The sequence below is a fragment of the Plectropomus leopardus genome, chromosome 18, assembly GCF_008729295.1.
Source record: "Plectropomus leopardus isolate mb chromosome 18, YSFRI_Pleo_2.0, whole genome shotgun sequence".
In the NCBI taxonomy this organism is placed as follows: domain Eukaryota; kingdom Metazoa; phylum Chordata; class Actinopteri; order Perciformes; family Serranidae; genus Plectropomus; species Plectropomus leopardus.
The window spans coordinates 9,850,226-9,866,419 of NC_056480.1; the positions used below are offsets into that span (position 1 = coordinate 9,850,226).

The following is a 16,194-nucleotide window of genomic DNA, read 5'->3' on the forward strand; positions in this document are numbered from 1 at the left end:
ACAAAAACCAATTTAAGTGTTGGATAAAAAGCTTTAAATATCTTAAATTTTTGTCACAATTCCTTGTGTCACATTTCACCCGGGTTGTGTGTGTTGTTAGGGGTGAATTGTGACATTTCACTTCTCGTGTTTGAGACTAAAGCAAACATTTCTGTTTGTCTTACAGAGATAAGAGCTACATGATTTAATAGCAGTCGCATGTAACTAACTACATGTCACATTTTGAACACACTGGCTTAAAAGAGCATCAAGATACGGACAAGAAATGTCAGAAATGTTACAACCATCCCCAGTCTCCCCTTCAGTTAGTTTGGGATGCATTTATAATTAAATACACAGACGTAAATTTGCAAAAAGATTTTAATCGGCATTGTTTTAATCATTCTTGGATCAATTTACAGTTTTTTTTTAATTCATTCTTGTCAAAGGTAAACACAATTCTTGTGGTTGTCTTCAACACCAGTAAATGCTTTTTCGCCCGCTTCCCAAACCCCGTAACGTAAACTAACATTACAGAAGAGCACATTCTCTCATACACACTTGCATATTCAGATCCTACAAACGACTCCTTAACGGGTACGAAATTTCTAAATGCAACATACTCGAAAAGCGCGGACAAACACATTCTACATACATACGCACACAAATGTGCACACATATGTTTTCTCCTCTCCTTCACTCTCACACACACACACAAACACGCAGGAAAGCAGGCAAATAAAGCCACACACTCACACTCTCGCACACGCTTGTGCACACACACACACACACACATTCCATAACCGGCATGTATTATAAATATACATTACAATGCAGACTCCTTTGTTTCACAAGTGCAGCACTGGAGGAATGCTGCTCTTCCATCAACATCGGCTCTGTCTGTGCATCCACAGTTGGTTTATGACATGCGCTTCAGCAACATAATCTGGTTAGCAGTATCTGTTACATGAGAGTAGGGTTACTGAGTGTACGTCCCTACTGATTAGTCATAACCAACAACCCTCTCTTTTTGTCAGGCTGAATTACATCTGCCTACTTATCTACACAAGCAAAAATGCTGCGGTAAAAATTCCACTGTTTTAAAAAAAAGAATAAAAAATGGCACAATAGCTTATTGAGCAAAGGCCTACAAATGCACATTAATAAATTAGGTAGATAAATAATGTACTTTAATGTTAAAATAAATACATTTGAAAAGTAAATAAATTAAAAAAGCACAACATTGTAATCTGATTAATGCCAGCCTACGTTGTCCTGTATTACAATATAAAAAAGTGAACTCTTTATTTGCACATTCACACGTGTTGTTGTTGTTGTTGTTTTTTTTTTTTCTTTTTTTTTTTTTTTTTTTAACAAAATGGCGGCAGCGTTACTTTGAGACTCAAAGCACAATTTCTCCTCAGGCACCTGCCGCACTCTGGCGACTGTATGGGGTGGTTTCCATGGTGACTGCTGTAATGGCCATCAGCACTGATTGGCTGGGAACCTCTGAAGTGGAAAAGGAATAGATGGGGCTGTTTGGGATTAAAAGGGAACTTGCTGCGGAGAGAAAGAGAGAGGGTTTTTTAAGAATTGTAAATTAGTGGTATTCTGAATGACTGCTGATTGCTGCGAGGAGAAAGGTTTGACATCCGGAAAATCTACGCGGAGTGCTGAGGGTAAATGCATCGGAATAAAACACACAAGTCTAAGTGCCGTCAAATTACTAGTCCGGGGTCTGTATTTTTCTCAGGTTGTTACAGTGTGAAGGCAGGAAATGCAGACAAAGGACTAGTTCTAAGAGGACACTCGCTATCTTCTAAGAAACGCAGGCTTTGCGTTTGTACCTATCACAAAGCCAGGGGTATTTTTGATGTCTGGTGAAAATGGATTCTTGAAAGGCCCGTGGATATCCTCACAAAGTCTTTCCCTTTTTCTTCAGAAAACACCTTGGGCTCTTATAACCAGCAGTTCCCTCTCACCAGTGTGAAAACATTCTTCAGTGTCCAGGATAATGGCAGCAGCTCTCATCACTGACTGATAATATAAATATCCTGTGTAGGACAGGTTAGATCAGTACAGTTCCAGAGTCCTGCTTGCTTTTTTTTTTTTTTAAACTACGTCTAAGTTGAGTTTTATCCATCAACACACTTGGTCCGTGGTCCAAGGCCTGAAAATCCACTACAAAGTTTGCCATCTTCTTTAGAAAACCTTGCTTTCATCAGCAGCTTCAGGTGATTTTAATATCCATGCTACAATAAAAGTGTGTAGTCTAAATCATTACAAGTCCATTTTCAGCATAACAGCAGCGCAGAAGTCTGAATATTGGTTGTGGTCTCCATGTTGAAATGCCGTGGTGTTCATGTGATAATGATGTCCGACAACACATGGAGTATCAGAATACACGGGTGTAAATATGACAGCAAAAAGGCCTCTCCTTTTTTAAAGTCTAGTTAAGTTCAAGGATGTTCTCTCTGTGTCCTTTTGATTGTGGTCGTGTTGCACCTCCGTTTGATTCTCGTCTGCCAACTTTCACATCAACAACTCAGTGGATACAAAGCCCTTTGGACAAGGCGGTCCCAGCTATGCATGAAGTGTCACTCACAGTGACAAGTCGCTAGGACAAAAGGACGGCGGACACGAGCAGCATCGCCACGGTGAGAAGAAGGCGGTCACGTGATGGGCTGCTGCCACTGACGCTTTTCTCCAGTTTGGGAACTTCGGGGTTAAACTCATCTGCAGAGGAAGTCACAGAAAGAGAAAAAAGTGGGAAAAAAAGAAGAGTGTGAGAGAGCGAGAGAAATTGTGTGCCAGACAGAAGGAAATGAACCATTACTACATTATTAATTCATCAATCTAAAGACAGTTTGTGATGCATGCAAATTGCGCTTTAACATATGCAGAGAAAAAGACATGATGCAATTATCAACAAACCACCAATTATCATCAGTACTGCTACATATGGCCATTTTCCCCCATGGGATGGAAAATTAAAAACACTTTTGTTTCTGATCTGTTTTTCTTTCCATGTATTCCTCTTTTCACACTAATGATGTTTTTATCCTAGAGGGATTTCAATCAAACCAAATTACTATGGCCTTGCCATTGATTAGACACAACAGAACATTAGCTGGAGGGGATAGACAGAGAAAGAGCTGGAAGAACACATTTTGTATTATTCGGTAAAAAGTGGATTACACTGAGTCATTATGCGCTGTCTCGACATAATGTTTCCCATTATATCTAGAGGGTTATTACAAAATAAAGCAAAAGGGGACCAAACAGAGCTATGTTGCTCACACAGCTATAAGAACAACCTGAGCTGGCAGAGAAATTAACAACAGTGGCAACCCAGATTATATGTTTACCAGCATGTAGCTATATGTAGCAGTGTACATGCAGCTGGGGTAATTACTGTAAAGGAATATAGTGGCACTTTCTACTGTAAAAAAAAAAGCTCCTAACTACAACTGGACATGTTCCAGCAAGAATATGATCCAAAATTGGGGAAAGAAAATAACAACATTGGCAACCAAGATTAAATGTTTCCTTGATGTAAGCATGTGGCTACATGTAGAGTAGCAGCCTGCAGCCAAAAGTACCTGCAGCCAAAGAATGATTGTAAAAGAGGATAGCAGCACCATTAAAAATCTCCAATAAAAGCTTCTAAACACAACCAGACATTTTTCCAGCAGGATTATGAACCAAAATCAGGGAGAAATTAATAACATCAGCAACCAAGGTTACATGTTTCCTTGAAGTTAGCATGTAGTTACATGTAGCAGTGTACTTGCAGATGAGGGAATGACTGTAAAGTAAGATAACAGCACTTTTTATTCTGAAAATAAACAATAAAGGCTTCTAAACACAACTGCAGAGCAGCTATATGATCTGAAATAGAGGAAAAATTCACAAAACTGGCAAACAAGATTACATGTTTACCTCGCATGTAGCAGTTTACTTGTGGGTGGGGTGCAGCAGAGGACAAGAGCAGCACTTTCTACCCTGAAAAAGCACCAATAAAAGCTTCTAAACCAAAATATTATCCACTTATATACCATGATTCCTATTGTTAGCATGTAGCTACATGTAGCAGTGTACTTGCAGCCAGGTGAATGACTGTAACGGAGTATAGCTGCACTTTCAACTGTGAAGAACCAATAAGAAAAGTTTCTAAACCAAATTCTCCATGGCACATGTTCTAGCAGGAATATGAACAAAATAGGGGAGAAATTAACAACACCAGCTACCATGATCACGTTTCCTAATGTTAGCATGGAGCTATATGTAGCGCTGTCTGCAATGTATACACCTGCCATAGTGTGCATCGAACAATACAAAAAAATACATTGGAAACAGAGTGTTAAAAACTGCCTGAGGCCTGTTTTTTTGTTCACCTCATTATTTGAAACTCTGGCCAATTTTGATATGAACATCTGACATTATCACATTAAATATATGACAGAAAATAAGGAAAAGCATAACAGGTCCCCTTTAAATTCACCCTGGAAGGTTGAAAAAAAAATCTATTTGACAAATTGTGCCTCAAAAACTGTCAAAAAATTGTGTTTGTCTATCAAAATCCCATTACTTTTACTTTATTATGCTGTCATCATAATGTCCCAGTGCGCAAAATTTCCAGCCGGCATATCGTCTTCCATCAAATCAAACTGGCTTTCAACAGGAAATACATCAAATTAAAGAGGCAAGATGTCTTAAAAATGCTGTTTCACTGTGACGTTAAAGCTCTGTCTTGAGTTTGCTATATATAGTGGAGACAGTGATTGGCCACAAGTAAAAAAAAAAACGAGGGATGTGAAAAGACATAACAGATAGAAACAACAATCATATGACAGCTGATGTTTGATGAATGTAAGGAATTTTGTTGTTGCTGTCTGTCTGAGAGTAAACCATCCGACTTCTCTGGTTTGTCCTGGTGGTGTGTGACTCTTGACCGCGTCAGAATTGTTCTTAAGGAACACGAGGCATCTGTCTGTGACGTTGACACACAACAGTGACATTCACACCGCAGTGCACCGAATGAACTCGAGGCAGGAGGGAGAATATAAAGCAGCACTGCCTCAGGTAGGGCCAACGTGTCACAGCGGGGCCTTCACACCATCCGGTTTGTTTCTCCAAAAGGTTTCATCAGAAAGGCTCCATAAGTAAAAATGTATACTCAGTGACCAGAAGAAGAAACAGCCTGTCCCTGCAGACGAAGAGAGCTCTGCCTCACTTTAACAAAAACAAGTACATGCAGCAGCAACAACTCCATTTCCACAGTTGCATTGCATGTGAACCGACTCATTTCGTGTGATGTTACAGACTTTATTTGTGGGTGCCAGGAGCTTTGACAATCACAAAGCTGCACAATATGCACCTCTTCAAAACCCTTGCTATTTAGGGAGGCCGTCCTTGGAAGATAAATGTGGGGGACGTCGGGCGCTTCGGGCCATAACAAGTTATCAAAGGTCCACAGTATGACACCTAACATCACAGTACAATTGTGGGATACAGCAATCAATTTTCGAGCGCACAATCTGGTGCAGTCTCGTCTGTATGGGGTATAACAACAGAAGAGCGCGCGGGGTAGCTCTCCTGTTCACCGAAAACCGCCCAAGGCACTTACAGTGAGATAAGAAACCTCAGCTCTAGACTGTCGATGAGTGGAAGAAGGTTGTCTGGTCTGATAAATCCTTGTGCCAACTACGCCACGACGATGGTAGACTCTTAGTGGTGCGTAAACAACATGAGGCGATAGACCCATCATGTGTGCTTACAGCTCTATAGGTCAGAGGGGGAGGTGTTATAATGTGGCATTCAGCTGGCTTACATTCTAAATGCCATCTTCCTCCATAGCTACAGACTCGCCTGCAGCTACCTCCATGAAAAAGAGCAAGAGAAAAACAGCACCAAGCGTATATAAGACTGATGCTGCGTTAAGTTCTGTAACACCAAAAATGGAAAAAAACAACTCTAAAATCTGCACATATCTTCAATCGTTGTGAAAATAGCTCACACTCACGCAAAAAAACCACCACATAGGTCAACTGTGCAGCTTATTAAGACCTACGCTTAGGTGTAAGATGCTGCCCTCTGGTGGCTGTAATTATGATTACAGAAACTGAGGAGGAAGTGAAGTGACATAGCATAAAAAGCGACTAGCCCGTTGATTTCACTGGACGCGTGACAGTGACGTTATGTCTGCAGCACTGTTTCACTCTGCCCTCTATGCAGTTCTATATCCCACCAGGAGCACCCGTGAGTGTTTCAGAAGCAGAGCTGATACTGTACACTTGAGATTGTGCTTATTTGATAATTTCCCCTTGATTTTGTGGTCATTTTTCAAGATTTTTGTGATTCTACCATGGCCGAATTGAACACATTTTTAAATGCTCTCCTTTTTTTGTCTGTTTAAATTATGTTCATTGATGTTTTTTTCCCACTTTGATGTGCTGCAGTCTACAGTCCAGCCATGAACGAAGTAGATCAAACAATTTTGGCCGTGTTTCAGTCAACAAACATGCTCGTCTTGATAATTACACAGATCATAAAAAAGAATAAGGCTAAACATGGAATAGATTGAAGATTTGTGGCTATGTTACGGATGAATAATTAATAATCACTCATGAACAAAAAAGATATGTAAGACATTTTAACTTTTTTAAATACAGTGCTTCATTATCTCCTATGCCCAGTGGAATCTTGAGCATTGACTAGAAATCACAATCAGCTCCACAGACCAAGTCGTGGCTGTAACGCCAACAGACCCGGTGAAATTCAGACGCAATTCTGCATAATATTGTATTGTATTCTCAGAAATGGACTGAGCCCCAAATGTTTACAGCATCTGGCTCCACCCCTGGTTGGACCTTCGGTGCTGAAAGCAGCTGCAAATTTAATAGGAAATTTACAACAAACATGTAGACTCCTAGCCAGGTAATCAGACTGTTATGAAGTTTTTTTACTTAATTTTTTTCAACCTGACACTGTGTTCATGTTAGCCATTTTCTTGTTGGGGTCCATCCAGCTGTCAACTTTGCTAACTGACACAAAAGCTGCGATAGTGGTTGCAGGGAGAAAAGATTTCCGCACAATGCTCAAATACCTTAATGACAGAATATGTTAGTTCCCACTGACTTTAAAAACAATTCCTATGATTAACCTCAAAACAGCATATATTACTTTTCTTACGGTCACAGTTTTAAACACATCCTGAACATAATGAAACGTTACAGTTCAGCTCCAAAACTACTTGGTTAGGTTTAGGAAAAACATCATGATTTGGCATTAAATAGATACTTCTATCACTAATGTAACATGATGTATGTCATGTGACAAACTTCACATGTGATGTGTCAGATATGTCACTAGTGTAGTATGCTACACATACAAGCATACTAGACTACATCATCACCGTGAATCTAACCTACCTGACTTTACGCTAAGCAAGTAACTTCACATTAAGTACGTTATGTAATGATGCTAATTCATTAGATATCATATACTGAACATGCTCTTAACATATAAAACAAGCTGTTGTATGAAGATGTGTTGTTCTCGTAGAGCTCCTATTTTCTATCTAATTGTTCTAAAACTGCCTCCATCATTCTGAAACCTCAACACAGCAAATGTCAAGGATGATTCATTTTCACTCCTGCCACCTAAAGGGAGGCAAAAATCATCTGATGTTACTATTTTGAAGTTACGTAACATAGATAGGTTAGTATTTTGCATTACTAACCTTGAAACCTATTTTTGTGGTACTATGTTAGAGAAGATTTCACAGAATGAATGATTATCTGACAAATCTGCTGCATTTGAATCTATGCCATAATAATCTGGGCTGCGTTAACTGAAAATCAAAGACATCCAACAATGCCAAGTAAATGTGGTCTTCAATACTTGGAATTGAGTATTAGGCCAACAGAGGGACATTTACTCGATTAAATTAGATCACTTGAGGCAATAACATGTTTGTGAGGCATCGTTTTAATTCTTCTGGTCACTGATTATACAGGCTGCACATATGGGATAAAGTCTTTTGGTTTGCTTGGTGCATCACAGCTATATCTTATGATTGATGTTCTGCACATAACAAGCCACTCAGAACAGATGAATCAAGGCAGCCGGTGCTTATTGATGCGTCTTAAAATGATATGTTTACGGTCGCATTTTCTGGTCCACCAACTAATTTATGTCACAGCCTTTCGCCCTCTGCCACTGCTGCACTTGCTCCATATAGGAGGATAGCGTTTAAGTATGTCACACACGGAAGAATGCACAGAGTGTATGCAGCTCTGCTGCAGGAAACTAACAGGTTATGATTAATTCAAGCGGCAACACTGATGCTGAACTCTTGTGGCACTTTTGTGTTCAATTTCTCTGTTGTAACAAAATCCATTATAGAACATATGTGTGTTTCAAGGGGTTTAGAAAATAAAAACCAACAAAAAGTTAAATCAAGTCAATTTACACTTAAAAAGATAATTCTAGTTTATTACAACATGGGTCTTGTTTTTGCAGTTGATGTTACATGGTGGACTCAGTCAAAGTAATTGCCGAGCTAATGGAAACACTTTCTAATGGGGCAACAAAGACAAGCGAGTCAGATGATGAGGCAGGTTGTAAACAAGCCAACAGCGTCCCATTTCACAAAAATGAATCACAGGCACTGCTTGCACACAGATTGCAAATGGTGGCAGCGTCTCATTTCACAAATGATGAACTGTGATGATTACAGCCGACAGCTTGAGTAATATTTTTATTGTTGGCCTCCATTTTCTCTTCCAAGTAGCTGTGGCTGACCTGGGGATTTGTTTAAAACCTGCCTGATCATCTTACTGCTCGTGTTTCTTTCCCTGTCTGACTTTAGCAGTGTCACAATGTTTCCACATCTCGGCAATAGCTTGTTTCCAATCACAATTTGCAATTCAGATGGAGGGCAGGAAGAGATAAACCTATACACTGTGTGAATTGGAAATGAAGGAATGCGACTGCATAAAAGAGTTATATGAACCTGCAGGCAGAAGGTATCATCAGAAATATAAACTCAGGTGGGATGTGATCCATACAAAACCAAGAATTGGTATTTTTTTTCCAGAAGTTGTAAGAAATTACCTTGTAATCCAGATCTTCTAACGTTACTAATATGTTAAACAGCGAGGCAATTACAGTGTGCAAGAGTGCCAGTGGACAATGACTAATTTTGTCTGTTGTCAGGTCCACGACTAGAACAACTGCCATCTAGTTTTTGGCCATTGAGTACGTGCTTGAGTATCGAGTGCCCCAGGGTTGATGTTTTTTTGTGGGCCAACCCGGAAGCTAACAGTCGTCCTGGTTCGCTCGTCAAAATGCCTATGGGATTTTTCCACTGGATTTTGAATTACTGCAGATAATAAAACATGAAAATACTCTCTGTGTTTTCCATACTTACATGTTTTGTTCAGCAGGACAATCTTCACAAATAAACACCACTTTTAGAATTTATGAAGCCTAAATGCAATCATCAGAAGTAAAAAGCTACTGCTAAGCTAAAAGGAACTATACTATGGTTGCGTTACCACCATTACAAGGCTGTAAAGTCGTATTTTGTGCGGTTTGGCGTAATGAGGTTCTGTAGTTTAAATTAGCCACTTGTTAGCAACTGCCTTGTTTTAGACGAATAAAAACTTTAAAGTTTGCGAGTGGGTTATTTAATGAGGTATTTTATGCCATAGAACCAAACGTGAAAGTCTCTTTTGCTTGTGTCAACCACAGACCTTATTTAAGGCTTCTGACAAAAACAAAAAAACATTCAAAACACCCACTGACTTTGAGACGAGGGAAGCTGAGGTGCTAAAATGCTGATGGATTCTCTGTAACTATCTTTTATAATTCAACTCTGAACTTTGATGCACCTCTGTCAGGCTAATGTTACTAGCTAACATTAACTTTTACCACTATTTACTAACTACTGGGTCAACTGTTCCCAGAGGTCTGGTGAAACACTGTTAAAAACTGGGTTGTGACGAAAAACATGGAGAAGCTGTCAAATCAAGAAGCTGTCATCCAAGGCGACACAGCGTTTTGACATTAGTTGACTCAGCTCCAACAGACTGAAGACGGAGATTTTGGATGCTGCTATTTCTCAGTGAATCTTCATTTATTTAGTCACTCCAGGATATTGTGGGCTGTTTTTGGGATTGTTGCAGCTTGAAATGCCTGATTTCATGGCAGCTTTTCTAAAAACTGCTGTGCATGTTTGCAATGAAATTGTGGGGCAAGTGAAAATTGCACAAGTAGTTGGGATGCTGCCTCGACCAATCACGAGCAGCCCCAGTGAATGTGAGCTCACAGATTGGCTCACACAACTGTCAATCATGACAGAAAATCCCCTTTTTATAGAATTGAATAACTCATTAAAACTATAATCATGAGAAAAATAATCACTTGGACATACAGTAGCATGATAAGAATTACCAAAAATAACAGAAATCATCTTTAAGAAAAGTTTATTTGGTGTGTAATTTGATCTTTTAGCTCAGCCCATGTCCTATTCACTGACATAGAGGGGACAGTACAAGTCATAAAGCCTTATGACCTGTACTGCAGCCAGACACCAGGGGGAGATCAGAATGTGTCAGCGTCACTTTGGGGGAGTTTAATGTTGTCCGTCTTTATATAACATAATATATAGTTGTTCCTGCCTTTTGATGCAGTGCATCCTATCCCTACTCATTATTTTTACTGCTTGGGCTGAGGCCCTGCAGTAGTGGTTAACATATGACATTGAGCTGTTTATCTCACACTTCCATTACATTGACTCGTTAAACCTGAAAATAACTGTTGGGTAACTTTAGCCGTGTGATGCTAACAGTTAGCCTTGTCACTATGTGTGTGACTCTCAGGCACAGAGCAGCAGTCCCACTAACACCCACTAACTGAGAATGTGTACAAATAGCATTCACAAGCAGGTCAAATGACTGCAGTAGTCACGAGTATTTATCGCCTCCAGCTCCGATCGGCATTAATGAAAACACAACACCCTAGTGAAGGTGCTAATTTGATGTGCCACAACTAATTACCGTCTATCTGATCTTTGGCAGCAGAAAAATCGATCCAAATTAGTCCGCACCAAGTTTGAAAGAGACTGAATAAGTAAGAGATATATAAAGAGAAGTAACCACCATGAAGTTTTCACAGACTTCTGTTGATGCTGCTTTCTACTGTTAACCTGTTTTCCAGCCTGTCCGTGATATCGAACCACACACCAAAACAATGGCCCTACACACATGCTTTGCTGCTACAGAGCTGTGTACAGAGCCCTGCTCTACTGGCAATGGGAACACTGTTTATGGCCTATTTTAAACGTGCATGCCTAAATTCTGGTGGAAAAGAGGTAAGAGAGAGAGGGAGAGGGAGAGGGGCTGAGCGGATCAATACGTGGCATGTAGCTCTACAATGACGTGAGATTTTATCCATTTTGCATGATTACATTTGTGTGTAGTAGTAGTGATTAGACAAAATGGCAAGGTTGCACAGAGTTAACTGGGATTGGCTGAATATGCGTTAATTGTTGTGACTGCCACATCGCAACATCCTAGAGGGACTGGTAAACAGCTAAAATCATACGCATTTGTGCAGTGTTGGTAGTTTTTGCCTCCAGTTGCCTGCCCTCCATTTGGACAGCACAACGATGTGAAATGTCAAATGTAAAGAGGCTTTTAACTTAACAGCCTTATTATTACCTCTTGAAATGATGGCTGAAACTACAGAAACAGGAGTTGTAATAGACTAGAATTATCCTCAAAACACCCCGTTGAATAAGGAAAATGTGACGTAGAAGCACAGCTAATAATAAAGTAACGAGGATGACAGCAAGTCCAAACATATGCGGAGAGAGAGCAAGAGATTTGTTTGTCAGTCTGTGGGCTGGTCTGGTCCTCAGGGTGAGTCAGAGAGTGGGTGTCCAGCGGTCAGAAGGGCCATCAAGGGTACGAGTTGTTTTAAAATGTGTGTGTGTGCGTGCATAAATCTATGTGTCCTGATTTTGTTATTCCTCCAAATGTATTCTGCAAAATGCATCACAATGCTAGAGGCTATGATTTTTTATGATTTCTTGCCAGTGTGTGTTTTTTTATATTAAATTCTACGTAAGCCGGAGCCGGAGTTACTGCTGAGCAATTCGCCCACCACTGAGCTTTTCTTTCTTCCTCTGCCCCTTCTCTCCGCGACCCCCCTTTCTCTGCCCCCACTCCGGTTTTTATCTCTTTTTCTGCCGGTTTCTCTCTCTCTCTCTCTCTGCCTTATCTGTCCCTCTTTCTGTCAGCCTTTCTCCTGCTGCATTTCTCTTTCACTGCCTCCTTCCTGTCTTTTATCTCTCCGTCTCACTGTGTTTCTCCCTCTCTCTCCGGCCTCCCCCTGCCTCCCTGTCTGTCTCCCTCTTCTCTCCTTTCTGCCCTCTCTCTCTCTCTCTGAAGGTACTCGTTGCTGATGGCTCAAGAGCTCTCCTCGCTCCGTCTCTGCTGGTCTCAGTTTCCATCTCAGGCAGGTCACACTCTCTTAGCCCTCGTCACACACTGCCCACAGCTCCTAGAAACAAGCATACTAAATGATTCCCGGCAAGAGGCTTTTGTGAGAAAGAAAAATAGAGGGTTTATGTAACCACTCAGCTGCACAATTGACTTGCTCGCTGACATGTTTTCTCCTTAGGTAAACATGGACCTTTCATTCCTTACAAGACCTCTGCTGACCTTGTGGAGGCTTCACCTGTGTGTGTGGGTGAGTGTGTGTATGTGTGTTACACTGTGGGAGATAAACATTTTGTTTTTTCATATTAATTCTGGGTTGATATTACCCAATTTAATAACTGATCTTTGGTGTAAAATCATTTCAATAAACATGCTATTCTTTTCTAGTGCTCCCCAATTTTTCAATCTGCCTCTGCCATCCTCAATGTGTGCAACTCATTAAAATAATTATGTAAGGCATCATAAGGCTGAGGAAAGCTGTGGTGCTGAGAACTGAGTTAGTGTCCTGTCATGACTGAATTAATGTAACTACGGAAACGCTGAATTTTTATAATGACAGCAACAACCAGGTTGCAAGCTACAAGGAACTAATGAAGCTTGTGGTTCATATTCATGTTTGACTCCATGTTTCAGACAGATGCCAGCAAATGAGATGCTGAGTGACCTTTGCTTAAACGTTAAACCAATATGTCCTGTTACACTTCCTGAGCATCCTAGCAAAAAAAAAAACTCTGAACGCTACTTTTCCCATGTGCGACCAAAGACTACTTTAAATTGCAAAATAAGTTCAGTATCTGTGCCAATACCTCCTCAATGATTCCATGTTACTTTGGTGATTATTATGGTATCAAAACCAATAGAAATGATGGCCAAAACAACAAAAACAAGACCTAAATTGCAGCGTTGTAGTACTTGAGATCAGCCTCCTGACCACTTTTTTCTCGGTTTCATTTCAGCAACAGAACCACATTTTAACGCTGCCTTGTCTCGGTCTGAGACAAAGAGGACTTTGGAGTTTTAATTTGAGACCGGTCAAGACCGCAACTGTGGGGATACCACGAAATTGCCTGCACAAAAAGAACCATTGAATAAAGATGGTTAAATTGATTTCAGCCACTTAGTATTTTTTTGAATGGAGGGGGATCTTTTGTGTTTTTTATGGGAATGTGGATCAGCGTGTCCATCATGTCCGCACCTATTTATTTTGAAAGATCAACGGCCAATGGGGAAACAGCAGCGTCACACAAAAGGGGTCACAATGACCAAGGTGCAAACTTCATCACTCACTCACTCACTCACAGAGTGTCCTGTTTATAGTGCTGGCCTTGCATGCTGCAGTCCTGCCAAAAATGTGTGCGCATGCACTAATTTTGGTGGAAAAGGGGTATTAGATACAAAAGCCAGACGTTGGTGTGCTCCTCGTCCAGTGGGAAAGGGGTTTTGGTCTCAGTAAAAGGTGGTCTATAACACTGCCAAGTTATAATAAATGGGAATTACCCTTCAGTGTTAGGTAATAGATGTCATGGGTCTACTGTTGGGCTTAGTGGGTTCATTTGTTTGCATACGTATTTGTGTTCTCACACAGATGCCCGTATGTACGTGAGCATGTCAGTGTATGTCAGCACTGCTGAATCACTTAAGTTGCATTGTTCTTTGTCTTACCCATGTTGCCCAATTTTCAAAAGCAGAAAATACAGGCTTTACTCATCAACCAGTCATGGCCTGTGGATTTTCTTTTGCCAACCATAGAATGGAAAAAACTAACAAATGGTTGGTTCCTTGCCACAGTGATTGGGACACACATCGAGCTCTGCAGCCACAGCCAAATATTGACCAGCATCTGGCAATTGGCTGCTGTTCATTTTCAGCAACTCAGAGTCACTCACCAATGTTGTGTATTTTGATGTTTGGCCTGACTGTGTAGTCGGGAGAGGTCTGACTGGAGTCATCATCTGCCTGGGAAACTGAGAAACACACCACACACATACACAGAAAGACAGAAAGAAGTAAAAAGCAGAGGAGAGAAATGACAGTGGAGAGAGGGAGGAGAGACGGGGGAGAGAAAACACCTCATTAAAATGACAAGACCGGGTAAAATGTGCATTTTAGGCACCACTAAATTGTATACCGATATAGCACAGAGCAGGAGCAGTTGGTGCCCCTGTCACAGAGAAATCCTGGACTGAGAATCCAGACTTCCATCTGAAGATTAAAAGTATTTGGAACTGGTGGACAGAAACCATTTTTACATTTACTCACCGTCTAGACATAGAATTACATTCACTCTGCATTGCCAAATTATCCGTGAATGAATGATGTGTGGGTTCTTTGTGTATTTTCTGCCTTTTTTTTTTTTTTAACTAAATGTGTGTCTTTGTGTGAGAAATGTAATTCTGATGCATAGTTTGGTGGATTCAAAGAGAGAATTTACACAGAAGCTGGTAGCAATCAAGCTTCAGCTCCACGCAGATGTAAAGCATATGTCATGAATATTCTCTTTCTTATCTCAAAGTCTTGTGAGCGGTCAAGGTGGGAGACACGCGGAGGAGAAGGAAAACGGGCCGCAGGCAGCTGAAATCAACAGCTTTTTGATAGCAAGCTGTTAAAACGACCTTGCTGAGTAAAGGTTGTGGATTGTAAACCGACTAAATGCACCAACGCGCACACAGCCATTCATACGCACGTTAAAAAGATTTACGGCCGACAAACTACCATGTGCACAAACTCCTACACCTCCAATGCATACAGCGACACACACACAGAAGCAAACAGAGGCGTGGTAGACACATCAATAGATTAACCGTGACACCGGGATGGGGGGGTTGGGTGTTAAGGTGATGTGTACACAGGGCCTGACACTGGCCTGAGTGTGGGATGTATTAGTGCTGACAAGGTTAGAGGAGAGAGGGAGGCTTTCAGCACAGGGCTGCCTGATCAAAGGCCTGCAGGGGAGAGAGCAGGCTACCAGGGTAAAAATAACACACACACAACACAGGGCAGCAGGCATCAGAGAGCCAGAGAGAGAGTGAAGAAGAGATAGACGGTGGGGGAGAGGGAGGGAGGAAGAGATGGTCAAGAGAGGGATGGGGAGTGACAGAGAGAGCTGAATCTCGCAGCTGAATCACTTTTTTTTTTTTACATCTTTTGTGCGGCTTCACGAGAGCGTGTCATTCACAGAGAGAGATAGAGCATTACTGTAATAGCACTGAGACAGAGAATAACATTAAGCCATCACTCTCAAAGCGCCGCTTCGAGGGAAAAGACGCCATCATCAAAACGTCGCCAAGACAGCGTGCGGCAGAGAAGCCTCTCTCTGAGACAAGACTGTCAGATCTTAGTTTTTCTGTCTGTTTCTCTCTGACTCTTTGTCTCTCTGTGTGTTTGGGAGATACAAAGAGATAGGAAAGTGAAGATGAAGTGACACAGAAAGAGAGGTTATGAAATGATTGGGGGGGGGGGAGGACGAGGCGAGACGGGTCTCACCGGTGGAGCAGCAGACGTAGACCCTCAGTCTCAGGCAGCTGTGGCCGTGGTGGTGGGTGGGCGTGGCTATAAGAGAGCAGACACACACAGCATGTCAACCTTGTGCCCTCTGCAGGCTGCACCTCCTTCAACAGCACACACTGCAGCTCTGAGCAACCGTCTGTCCTCGGCTGAACTTCCAGAATCTATTAGCACCCACACGCCATCAATACATGTGGGT

At 41.3% G+C, this 16,194-nt stretch overlaps 1 protein-coding gene across 1 annotated transcript in view; it reads right to left on the reverse strand.

Annotated features, from left to right (window-relative positions):
* Positions 1–2,596: 2,596 nt before the first annotated feature.
* The window catches only part of efna3a (ephrin-A3a), an 86,688-nt gene continuing 73,090 nt past the window's right edge, over positions 2,597–16,194 (reverse strand). The window contains exons 3-5 of the mRNA XM_042507169.1: positions 15,975–16,040; positions 14,378–14,455; positions 2,597–2,715 (exon numbers count right to left, since the gene is read on the reverse strand). Coding sequence (XP_042363103.1) covers positions 2,597–2,715; positions 14,378–14,455; positions 15,975–16,040 — 263 coding nt within the window. The remainder of the gene's footprint in view (positions 2,716–14,377; positions 14,456–15,974; positions 16,041–16,194) is intronic.